General features: G+C 41.0%; 1 protein-coding gene across 1 annotated transcript in view; it reads right to left on the bottom strand.

Annotated features, from left to right (window-relative positions):
- Snd1 (staphylococcal nuclease and tudor domain containing 1) overlaps positions 1-13,082 on the bottom strand; it is a 404,121-nt gene that overhangs the window by 255,794 nt on the left and 135,245 nt on the right. The window contains exon 11 of the mRNA XM_031381336.1: positions 8,103-8,192. Within this exon, the coding sequence (XP_031237196.1) occupies positions 8,103-8,192 (90 nt within the window). The remainder of the gene's footprint in view (positions 1-8,102; positions 8,193-13,082) is intronic.

The following is a 13,082-nucleotide window of genomic DNA, read 5'->3' as shown; positions in this document are numbered from 1 at the left end:
AAAATAAGTACGGAAAGTTCCAGCTCCAAGGACGACATTTCAGAAACCTAACATTAAAGACTAGAAGAGGACAGCTTGAGAAAAGACCAGTGCAAACCAGTTACAAAGGTGAGAACTTCCACCAGAAAACTGTGAGCAGCTTGGGAAACCAAGGAAGAAAGTCTTTAATAATAACCAGAGCAATACAAAAGTATCAGTGAGAGATGGGGGCATCTTGAGGACTCTCACAGATAATAAACCATTTCCCACAGGTGAGCACACAGAAATTTCCAAGAACATAGTTGAAAATTCTAGTTTCTTAATTTAACTTAGAGATGCTTTTGAAGAGGATATTATAATATAAATCACACAAATAACAGACAACACCGAAGAGCTGTGGACTCAGCTCAACAGAGATGATCCCCACACCACAAAGGTACTTTGCACAATCTGTAGACCAAAGAGGAAAACAAGAGCTCTTTACTGTACAGACCATGTAGGTGGTGGCAATGAGAAGAAAGCTACCTTGCCAAGCTTCCAGAAACAGGCAACTCCATGGCCATTTTTGCTAACCATCTGCCACAAAATGAGGGAGTAAATGGTTTCAGGGACAAACAGGAGTCTGCTGAAAACTAGAGGGTGAAGCACATCCACAATAGACTTAGCTGTCTAAGACATATTGGTCAAATCCCATCATGCCCAATAGGAAGTCTCCTGCTAGAGAATGACATAGCTAAAGGTATGTCATTCAAAGCCCCTCTTCATCTGGAGTATCTCCAGTCACTTGTTCAAATATTTACAGCCACATTGATGGTAACAGCTGGCGCTGGAAGCCAAGGACAGCCACGTCATAGAAACCTGTCAATTTTAATCACAATGCATTCACAAACTTAGAGCCTGTTCTGATCATTAAAACAAAAGACTTTTCCATAGTGTGAATGAATCAAAGTAACATGAAGTGGAAAATGTGGAAATGACAAAGGAAATGTTTTTAAAACCCAAACTAAAAAACACCAGAGGCAGGTACAAGAACTCCCACCCTGCTGGCTGCCTGCTGATACTCAGTCCAGCTGACTGAGTAGCACTCTCAGCAGCCAGCCAGTCTTTAGTACCCGCCTAACAGAGAGAGGCTGAGGCCCTTTCCTCGGGAAGACTCTCTGCTCCTGAGGAATATAGCCACTCCTGGTACACAACTTCTGGTACCTTTAGAGATCTGTTCCTGTTCAGGGAACAAGCATCTACATACAGCCCCTCACTTCTCTGGGCCAAAGTAGTAGTGGTGGTGGTGGTGGTGGTGGTGGTGGAGGAGGTGGTGGTATTGGTAGAAGCGGTGGTGGTGGAGGGGGTGGAAGTGGTGGTGAAAGGTGGTAAAGGTGGTGGTGGAGGTGATCGTGTTGGCAGAGGTGGTGGTGGTGGAGGTGGAGGTGGTGGTGTTGGTAGAGGTGGTGGAGGTGGAGGCGGTGGTGTTGGTAGAGGTGGTAGAGGTGGTGCAGGTGGAGGTGGTGGTGGTGGTATTGGTGGTGGTGGCTGCTGTACCTGCCCCTCCTCACTCTCTGCTGCAGCTATGGCAAAGGAGTAGTGAGAAAGAGAAATAAAGCTTTCCCCCATCTCGACCACGAGGCTCCAGCTCCTTGCCTGTGTAACTGTGGAGAAGAGTATATAATATGATTGCATTTTATGTAGAACAGAAGGCACCACGACAGGGACATCTCAGAGATTGATGAGATGTCTGGAGGGCTGCAAGCACTCGGAAGGCAGATACATGGTGCTGCCACTACTTCTGCAACGCTGTAGACTTTGAAGATGAGGAAGATGAAGAATCAACTCCTTGAAGCACATAAAAGGTATGTTATACATAGAAGTTGACACTGTGCCCAAAGTACAACAGCTTACTGACTCTGGGAATCAGATTCTTCTAGATGGATCTTTATTTTAACATTACAATTAAAGGGGAAAAGTACAGGTAAAGTAACTTTTATGGTTTTCAGGGTTTTATTTGTAAAAATGGGATCATTATATATACTTTTCAGGATGTAGGTTAAAATAAAACATGAAAAGATAATCTTAAGAATTCAATGCCAGCCGGGCGGTGGTGGCGCACGCCTTTAATCCCAGCACTTGGGAGGCAGAGGCAGGCGGATTTCTGAGTTCGAGGCCAGCCTGGTCTACAGAGTGAGTTCCAGGACAGCCAGGGCTACACAGAGAAACCCTGTCTCGAAAAAAACCAAAAAGAATTCAATGCCTACTAAGAAAAGAAAGCTCAATTAACAGTGGCTGTAACCAGGAAAAATAAACATCAACAGAGAAGGTGGTATATGCCTTTATGTCTTGCACTTTGGAGGCTGATGAAGGATCTCTGTGAGCCCAAGAACAGCCTGTCTATATACCTAGTTCCAGTCCAGCCACGGCTGCATAGTGAGACTTTATCTCAACACAAACAAGAAGAAAATACCATACCAATAGATAAACAAGCAAAAAACCTAGGCCATATAGCAAATACTTTAAAAAGGCAGAATGCAGTAAAAGTCATACAAAAGTAGTCACCAAATGATGAAGTTGAAACAGTTAATAAAACCTGTCTAGATATTTTTAAATATTTATCCAGTAGTAGAAAGAAGGCTAAGAACAATTAGGTGGTCAGCCTTGCTCACAGACAAGTACCCAGATGCCACTCACTGACTATTGCATTAGCTATTTCTAGATGGGTTTAATGAAAGGAGGATGGCATCTTGGCCAAGCACACTTGACTGACTTAAGTTAGTCAAGTGAGTCTGACTTCAACCTCCCCTATTCTGTGTTCTCATCTTCTTAATTTGGGTACACATTTATTTCTACAAATTGAACTCAGTGCCTTTGAAGTGTCTTAATAAAAACTGACTGAGCACCTATGGTGTACCCGAACTATATCGTACACAAAGATGGTATACCTTAATGAACATGGGAAACATGTGGTTTCCCAGTTACATTATTGTAAACTATGAAATGTGTACATGGTAAATTACAGGAAATGGGGAAAAGCCAAAAAAGAATTTCTTAAAGTCAAACTTAACCTGTATCTTAAAAGGACAAACAGAAAGTAAACAGAAGGGGGGAAATGAAGAAAGTAAGAAGGCACTACAAACTGAAAGAAAATCCTGAGGTGGGCGGGAACAGGATGCATTTTGGAATAAAGAACTGCCAGGAGCCAGGAGGGGACTGGCTGTGGAGATGTAACTTCCTGTGAGTAAGCTGCCCAGGACCACACTGGCTGGCACAATGGAAGCAGGGCCACCCAGAACAATGTAAGCTAATAGGATCAGGGGAAAGCAGAGCACGGTTGAAGTCATAGATAAGGACCCCATTCATGAACTTTACATGGAAAAGAGATGGGGGGCGGGGAGCAGCAAGGATACTGCAGGAACTGGGGTGGGGAGGGAGGGAGCAAGGGGGAAGGGAATGAGAACACTTGATGCTCTGGGCAAAGACCCAGGTTTGGTTCTGAGTAGAAATGTGGAAGCTCTCAAATGGCTGTAACTCTGGTGTCATGTTATCCTCTTTAGGCCTCTGTAGATACCAGAATTCTAAATGGTTCATATATGTATAATGTAAGCAAACACAAATGAAACCTTAAAAGATTTAAAGAATTAAGAAAAACAAAAATGTCTGCAGGAGTCCAGGCTACAAGAAGTAGAAGGGCTCTGCTCACTGCACAAGAGCAGGTAAGTACAATGAGAGCAAAGCGGATTTCAGATCCAAGCATACAGATCCAATCATCACAGCTTACAAATACACGAAAAGAAGTGGGTCCAATTTAAATATGTGCAGTGCTGTCTCCTTGCCAATATTTCCTCAGGAATATCAAAACTTGGTATAGTATTTGCATTTAACCTAGGGACATCCTTGCAAAATAGTTTGAATCATCTCCAGACATGATCATAGATGAAACCTCTGAAGTAATGAGTCAAAATATACTGCTCTTCTCTTTAAGTTACTTATATTAGAAATTCTGTCTCACTGACAAAGGACTAACACAGAAAGATAATTAATTCCCAGATAACTAGGAAAGAGCCACTGCATGACTGATACAAGGCAACAGATCAGTTCTGGGTAAGCTTGAGTGGGTATACAAAGAGATTTTTTCCAGCTTTGCACCCCCAAAGTGCATGCTTTGGAAAAGTGGATTCTTAAAAGAATTCAACAACTTAAAACAATATGGAAATGAAATAAACCTCAATGAAGGATTTATAACCCCATAATTCTAAAATGTCTGTAAGAATCCAGAAAAAAAAGCTTAATTTGAAGAGCTAAGTTAATTCATAGAACAAATTTCAATGGCATAAAAATGAAACAAAGTCACCCATTAGTTTACAAATGAGTCTCATCCACAGATTTATTAAAAGAAATGAGGTCTCTGGTGCTTGAAAGCCTGCAGTGAGCATCTACTGCCAGCCAGTGTGCATCCCTGAACTCAGGCTTCTTGCAGTCCTAGCTCCTCCACCATTTTGACCCTCAATTATTTAAACAAGTTCCAACTATGAACACAATGGTTCCCATGGTGATAGAAATCCTGCAATTAAGGGACAAGAGTTGTAGGAATGATTCATATGTCACTTGTAAATGCTGTGTGACAAGAGAGAAAATACTGGAACTCAGCATTATATACTTTAAGAGAAAGCTGAAGGAAACTTCCAATGAAGACCAGTTATTTTACCTGCCGAAAACAAATGATGTGCACTCTCCTATTTTATATAAGCTGTTCTTCAAGGATAAAGGTGGAAGGCGATTAGGCAGGCAGGCAGGCAGGCAGGGAGGGATGGCAGGGAGGGAGGAGAGGGAGAAAGGAGAGGGTGTGTAGGGAGAGCAATTTCTGCTATTAGTAGTGGCAGTTACAAAGATTCCTTTGAGAAGTCACCATTTTAGACATGGAGGATATCATCCTAGGAAGCTTTAAACAAATAAGCAGACAGCTAAAATTATCATAGTTTTTATTTCATGATTAAATCTTTGAAGAAATCAGCAAGAAAGTAATTTATCATGAATATTCATTAGTTATGATTTTGGTGGATGGAAGGATGGCAAGTGACAAACAGGGCCAGAGGAGTAGGAGGTGATACATTTTCTTGCACCCTCAAAAATATGGAATGCATGCTTGTTTGGGAGAAGCTAACATCCTGATCCAACAGCTCGCCAGTTACTACACCAACCAAAGTCAATAGAAACAACAATAAAACACACAGAAACACAATGTAGCCAGGATACCAGTTGTACAGCCAGAAATCAACCTAAAAGGGCAGGGCTATACCAGATTCTGAATAAAAATAACTCTTATGAAGCAAAACCAAACCTTGCACCTTCCTGACATCTGGACCAATGTGAAAGACTTTATCACCTTGTATTTTCATAGCATAGCTCTAGGAAAGAAGAGGCAAATGCAACCCCGGTGTACAAATGATAAACTCAAGACTCAGGAGCAGTGTCCTTACTGCAGCTGCATGGCCCACATCCAGAGGGAAACCTATGTGAATGGATTTAAATCAATGTAGATGTCCACAATGGAAGATGGGCCATCAAAACCAATAAAATACTTCAGCATTTTACCTTCCATCTTAATTCTCCACATTCTAGACATCTCTTAAAGATGCCATTAGTGCCGACTCTCTGGGAAGGAGGCAGGCAAGAGGATTTTATGGCCACATCTTCCTTAACCTGTGACAGGCTGCCCTAATCAGCTTTCATGCACACAGGCACATATGCTCCTCACAGTAGCTCCTAATCACCATGTACCATGCTGAACAGCTGCAGAGGTCTGAAGGGAATTGGCAGAAATGTGCAATGATGTGCTAGCCACCCCCTGAGGCAGCTACTGCCCTGCCTGCTCCCAGATGCCAGAGCTCATGGGTGTTGACTGCTGTAACTGACAGGCATAGAAGACAGGCAAGTGGTTTCAGGTGGTGAGTCAGGAAAAGTGGTTTGCATCAGGAATGCTCCAGCCCAGCAGAGCTGAGATGCATCCAGCTCTCTATGAGAGGATAAAGTATTCATCATTTATACAATGTCACTGTGGGGAACAAGGCTTGGTCTCAGGCAAACAGAATCTAATCAACTCTGTTGCACAGGAGCCAGCAAATGAGGCTTCTCCCACTAAGAAGGCACCTAATTGCTTAAGAATTGACATCAGATCTGACACTTGGGGTCAGTCCTTTTGTCCTATGATAGAGGTACAGTGGCCTGCCATACAGTTCTTGAGAGCACAGCCCTGGCTAGCCCTTCAGGACTCTTCAGCAGCAGCTGAAATAAGCTGTGATCTATGTGGCCAGCATCCCAGCAACACAACATCGAGGAACTGGCAGGTGCCATAATACATGCACAGACCCTCCACACAAATCAAACATGTGCTGTCATTTTGCTGGATTACTGTGAGAGTTTCCTTCAAAATCCATGGAACTCCTTGGTTGTATATATGCAACTGTTTATGAGACAGAGAATGACTGATGTGATATCAAGTGGGTAAGATAGAGATGTTAGACATTACACCAGATAACAAGGGATCAGGAAATTGAAAGAGACTTAAAGCCATCACTGGCACTACACTTCATGAATGAATATAGAACTCTGTCAAGTTTTATACAGTGACAAATGAGCCTATTCTCTGAAGGAACCTGAGTAGATTTAATACTAATTTTAGGAAATCCAGTTTGACTTCCTTTTTTAAAAAAAAACTCAAAATTAGTGAGCTCAACTTACATCTGTCTTCAAAGTACCTTGCTATGATTTACCATGGTGCTATGATATATAATAAAGCTACTTATATAGTTTATTTACTTAAGATGGGATCCCCTGTAGAATAGGCTGACCTTGACCCTGCTATGTAGCTGAGGCTGGCCTTGAATTCTTGTCTTCCCTGCCTCATCATCTCAAATGCTAGGACTGTAGGCATGAGTCACCATACACAGATATGTGCCTATATTTATAATATATTATTTTGACATTAATTCAAAAGCTACGGGTTCCTTGGTATGGGAACACATGTTTGTAATCCCAAAACCTAGGAGGTGGAGACAAGATCTCAGGAGGTTTTTGTAATACTGCTTGTTTAAAGCTGTCTTGAAACACACTTCATCTTGATTGTGGTTAGAAATGGGTGTATTGTACACCAATCCAGACCCAGAGCTGTACTTAAATCTGTCAAAATACCATCAGTTTACGGGAGGAGAAAATAACATGGGTTTAAGACCACACCAAAATTGGGTGTGGTGTTCTAAAGTACTAGAGGATTTGTAAGAAACTATCACATAAAAATCAGCTCATAATATGAAATTTATCCTAGAATCCCAAACTGAAGGATGATTCACTGTCCCTTCATGAACAGGCTTCCTTTGGTGCCATTTATGTTCTTTGAACATCCATCTAGATCAAAAATGGCCCTGGACTGTGGAATAAGACATCAGAAAAAAAAAAAAAGGTATGTTTAATAGCTCACCATTCGTAACACTTGTAGAATATTGCTGTAACGAATAATATTAAGACACACACTCTAGGTCTCTGAACCCATAGACTGCAAAGTCAGCATACCGAGCAGCAAGTAGTCTTTACCAGGGATCCTAAGAAGATAACACAACGATTTCCAGTTAAAGCCCCTATTGCCCCAGTAGCTGGAGCAGAGGCTACTGGAAATCTAAAAAGGCTAGGTAGCATCCATCTACATGCATTTTCCTACTTATCCTCCTAACAGAGGAGAATCTGACTTTCCTCTCCTGCAATCATCTTGTTCCTTAGAAATAGGAAAAACGCATAAAAAAGCAGCAACTTTCCCTCAGTACTAACTCTCATGGCCCTGGACTTATAATGGAGGTGACTGAAGAGAACAGGAGAGCCGACTGAATATAGCATGGGGCGATATGCAGTTATTGAAACTGGAATAGAGCTTGGAACCTGCGGATCACTGACAATCAAACTGTGGTCAGGGCCCCAACTTTAAACCTCTCCCAAGGGGTACCACTTCCTGACACCCAAACTTGCTTCTCTTCATATCAAAGTGAGTCCACTCTGCTTGAATGTCATCTGCTGCTAAAGCGCCTAGAGAAGAAAATCATCACTTCAAAAGCATGAGACTAAGTTCAAACACATGTATGCTCATCATTTACCTTCTTCCCAATGAGCTTTTTTCGAAGAAATTCACGGGCCTCAAACATGTAGGGGATGTCATACAGGGGCCGGAGCTTCTTGTTCTTATCCTGCAAGCAAAACAGAATATGCTATTAGGAATAAACAAAATTAACATAGACAATACTGTAACACATAGGAACATATGTAAAGCTGGTTGTCTCTTAGGATCACAAATGTTAACGAAGTACTAAATGCCTTATAACTGGTTACTAAATAGTTGGTTGAAATGCTTTATTGGGAGAATTTCTTTTTCAAGTGGCAGGCTCAAAAGGAGTGACCCAAGCTGGAAACAAGCAATATGGAAGAAATTCAGTATTCACTAGCATCCATTGGACGCATGTATACATGCATGCATGTGCGTGCGCACACACACACACACACACACACACACACACACACACTGAATCTAATTTCAAAACTTCAATTAAGGACTAACCAACTATTAACTATATATACACTACCTAATATGCATAAATCAGACTCAAGACAAAACCTAACATAGTAAAAGACAAGACCCTAGATACAAAGTAGCAACACAAAGCAGTTTTGAATACATATAAAATAATGTGCTAAGAATTTAGAGAAATGGAAAGGAAGAAGTGATCAAGAAAAGTTTCACTGACATATAGTATTTCATGTATTTGCAGGACAGGGAAAATAATGGTGTAAAAACTAGAATTGGAAAAAAAAAACAGAACAGGAGACAGAAAGGAATATATTTCAACATCCACAAGTTGGCTCATCACCTTATGTGCCCTAGACTCCTCCTGCACGGTTGCTTTAAACAACCATCCTCTGCAGATAATAAGGAACTCTTGAGGAAGGAGACAGGACTAGGAATGGATAGAACTTAAGAGCTATGAGAACATTTTTGGGAAAAGGCATTAACAGAATTTGACAACACAGAGAGGATAAAAGGGTAGAAATCCAACCCTAAGTCATGATGACAGGACTAAGTCCAGAGCTGCCTGCCTTTGTGGGGTGTGAAAACATAAGAAAGAGAGCGTATCCAGATAGTCAGACACAATTTCTTAAGAAAGAGAGTGTATCTGGATAGTCTGATATGATGACTTCAGTCTTTCACACAAGGCTTAGGCACCAAATCAATGCAGATTCTAAGTCCCTATCTAGCATACCCTGATTAAGTATGCTAGAAGAGCATGAATGTGTACACACAGTTAAGGGTCTCCAAGACCCATATAGTATCTGGGGGAAAGTGTACGGAGGAGAAAAGCAGAAACTACCTTCTATGATACATGTAAGATATTTTCTATCTGACAAAGTGAGATGTCTCTGTCTAATCTAGGTAATACTTAAGGAAGGTATTTGTAACTTATTTTGTCTCTTAAACAGCTTTCAAGTTAGAAATCTTCATCATTATAATGCTACATTCAAAACTCATCCTAAAGTCAATATTACGGAAAAGGGAAATGAAGTAGGTGTTCCCTCTCAGACGCTGACTGAGCTTTGATGTATTGAACACATAATAAGGCATTTCAATTCACTGCTATGGCCAGGAAGATCTCTTATGCGAATGTAAACAATTCTTTGAGTAACAAGGGATTCTGAGCTTCACATTCATCATCTCACAGTCATATACTTCCTCTGTGAAATTGAAAAAAAAAGAAAAGGATTATTGGTCCAGCACTCTCCCAGGAAGAGAAGGCATCTTTTCACAGAACACATGCAGGAATTCACTACACGAAGCAGAAAGAGCATGGGTATCCAAGCTCAGAACAAGGTCCTGAGATATGTTTAGGCATGACCCTAAACATAATAATACTACAGGAACAAGAGAAGAGGCAAACTGGAGGTGTACAGTGGGAGTAACACAGTCTACAAAAATGTTGGGTTGTAGATATTTTACAAAAAGATGGATTGTAGATATTTTATAAATGTCCTGGAAGCTAGGTGCAATCAAGGGACCACAAATTAAGATACTGTTAAATAGAAGTAAACCATCCTTATAAGTTACAGAAGCTGAATCTAACAAAGCTCACCCCCTCATACCCCCCAAACACACACACGCACGCACACACACCCCTTATATCAAGCAACCTGTATTCATGCACAGAGGTGTGGGACCCAGCTTTCACCTGTGTTAGGGTGGGCTTCTCCATGGTGTAGTGAGTTTTGAGTCATCCATGCCCCTGTAAAGAACCCCTTTCACTCTTGTAATTCCAGTAAATGTACTGGTTTGCCAAGATGATCTGTGGTGAGTCAATGTTTGCACCAAATGTAAGAGTTACCAGAAACAACCCAGAAAGAGTACCTGCTGTCACTATGGCACAGGAGACTTTCTGACAGATTCTAGTTGCCAGTAATGGCAGGATTCGGCTTTGTTTCTCAGTAAGGAGACTCAAAGCCAAAGCCTAGCACATGCCAGGAAAGCCCTCTACTATAGAACTACATCCCAGTTCTAAGAGGATTTTTAATAAAGACAAAAATCAATGGTTATCAGAATCACCCCTCAGGAATAAAAAGAACCAATGGATCCACCTCACTAAGCAAGAAAGAAAAATCTATTTACAAAGAGTAGCAGTGTGATTACAGAAGCCATAGTGAACAGAAATGTTTTAAATTAATTGAACAAAACAATGATGCTTACAATGCACAACTTTATGCCATGTCACAACACCTGGTTTTCCCAGCCTTACCTACATACACTGAAACTTCACACGGGAATTAGAAAATGAGTTGATTGAAACTTTAAAACTGAAAACGGAAGGCAAGAGGTACATTTCCAGAAGTATCCCAAAGAAGGCCACAGGAAGATACATACATATATGTGACAAATGGTTATGTAAACAATAATACTATTTGAAGATCCTCTTTCCGGGATGGACTGATACAAAATCCCCTAAAAAGAAAGGAAGTGAGGAATTCGGATCAGCAAGCACCCGAATAACAACAGGGCAAACTCAGAGTCTGATTATATGTCTCTCAGGAAGCTAGGAAGAACACAAAGCACAAGTGAAAACAGTGTGATCTTGTTACTCTAACCCTTCAGAGCCAGGAGCTGTTGACATCTACAAACATCTTACAAGAAAGATATTAGAAGTCCCAAAGAAGCCACAAAATAAAAGCAATTCTTCCAAATTACCAGGTACATAAAAGCCTTTGAAATCTCCAAGAGGCAATTGAGGTATGGAATGTATTCTGGGGAAACAGGACTGTAGTTGAGGCTTCCTGCTAAAAGGGACTGTCTAGTTTAGATTCTAATTTACATGGAAATATTTTTTTTTTCAAAATAAAAATAGAAGAGAATGCTTGCTTTATCTGGTGGGTGGATAATACACAAACCAATATGGGCTGTAATCACCATTCCTCCTGAGAACTGACACTGCGTGTAGGCCCTGCAATGACTCACATTACAGACGGAAGAGATAACTACAGTCATCTGTCCCTCTCCTTGAGTGAGAGGCCCAACACCCACAGCTCAGCATATGAACACATATCTGGCCTTTTGACAGGAGGCATTTTAGGCCAATAGACAAAACTGGGAAGTGTCAGGTCAAAGATCTTTTGAAGAGCAAAAAGAGACCTCCTGTCAAATCCTTGCTTTCAGGCTTTTCCTAGTCTGTCCCTAAAAGCTGTAGCCATAAAATATAATGACCCTGAAACAGTACATTACTTCTTGAGGTTCAACAGACACACATTATGGGTCTCGGAATAAGGAAAAGGTGGCTAAGTGTGTTCTAGTAAGAATTTTAAAGTTCTCTATCAAAAAGACAGAGCAAAGGAAAACTGGGCAATAAGAAAATGAGGGTCGAGAGTTAGAGGAAGTTTAAGAAGGGAGCTGGCATAATGTGTTTGTGGCAGACTTCGCTTACATTAAATCTTAGAGATTTAAGAAACGGTCATCTGAAGATAGCTAAGGAGACCGAAGTGTGAACCACGAATGTGCCTGATGGGGTCAAGACAAGAAACAGGATACTAGACCCCAGAACAGAAGGCAGGAGTAGAGTTGAGAGCAAAGGCAGATCTTATTTCCCAACTAGCTCCTCACACAATACTTCTTAAAGGGATGTGATTAACACTGCCCTGGTCTTTGGGTTGAGAACTTCCACTGTAACAAGTGAAACAAGATAAATTAGAAAATTAATATAGCAATCTAGGTAGAACATGATGCTAGATTATAAAAGGGCTGTAGCAGTATCAAAGGCAGACACCAAATGGAACGTGAAATGTCAAAAAAGGGAAAGAATCAAGGATGACTTGGATTTGACAAAAAAATGAGTAGGAGTCGTCAAAGAAAAGAGGAAACCACAAGTGCTTTGGACTAGGAAAAGGAGGTTCGAACAGGAGCTGAGCTTGTAAGCTTCAACTGTTAAGATCTATATAAAGCTGACGGGGCAGCTAGATGCACAAATACGGAACTGGGGTGTGTATGAATTGGTTTAATAGTGCAAAAGCTACAATGTGATGTGATTCCTAGGTCCCCAGTAAGGACCATGGTATCTATCTGTAATGACAGGTAATGAATGTGTATGAGGACAGAGAAGAACAGTCAGTGAGCAGAGCACAAGGACACTAGAAGAGTGACTGAGCAGAAGGACAATCAACTCTATTAAACACTGCAAAGTTAGCCAAGCAAGACAGGGGTGAAAGGTCAAATTCTATATCCAGCTAAGAATGGTCTTGGTAGATTCATGAGGGCAGTTTTTAGGGAGAGTAGAAGTAAAAGCTATGCCAGATCTAAGAATAAATATACAAGACACTGGAAAGAAAGCAAAAACATGAGGGGGGAAAACAGGCATATAGGACTCCTTCAAAAGGTGTGCTGAAAACCAGTCAAAAATAAGGTCATAGCTGCCAGAAGAATAGGGTTTCCGGAGTTTATATTTCAATTTCAGGTGACAGAAATGACAGACAATAGTCAAGCAGTAACCAGATGAGTGACATGAGAAGAGAGGCAGTAACTACCCTTATATACCAACAGGACAATGGTTTTACAA

Source organism: Mastomys coucha, unplaced genomic scaffold (assembly GCF_008632895.1).
Source record: "Mastomys coucha isolate ucsf_1 unplaced genomic scaffold, UCSF_Mcou_1 pScaffold20, whole genome shotgun sequence".
NCBI classification, from domain to species: domain Eukaryota; kingdom Metazoa; phylum Chordata; class Mammalia; order Rodentia; family Muridae; genus Mastomys; species Mastomys coucha.
The sequence above is the reverse complement of the archived record's forward strand: the minus strand, read 5'-3'. Positions and strand labels throughout refer to the sequence as shown.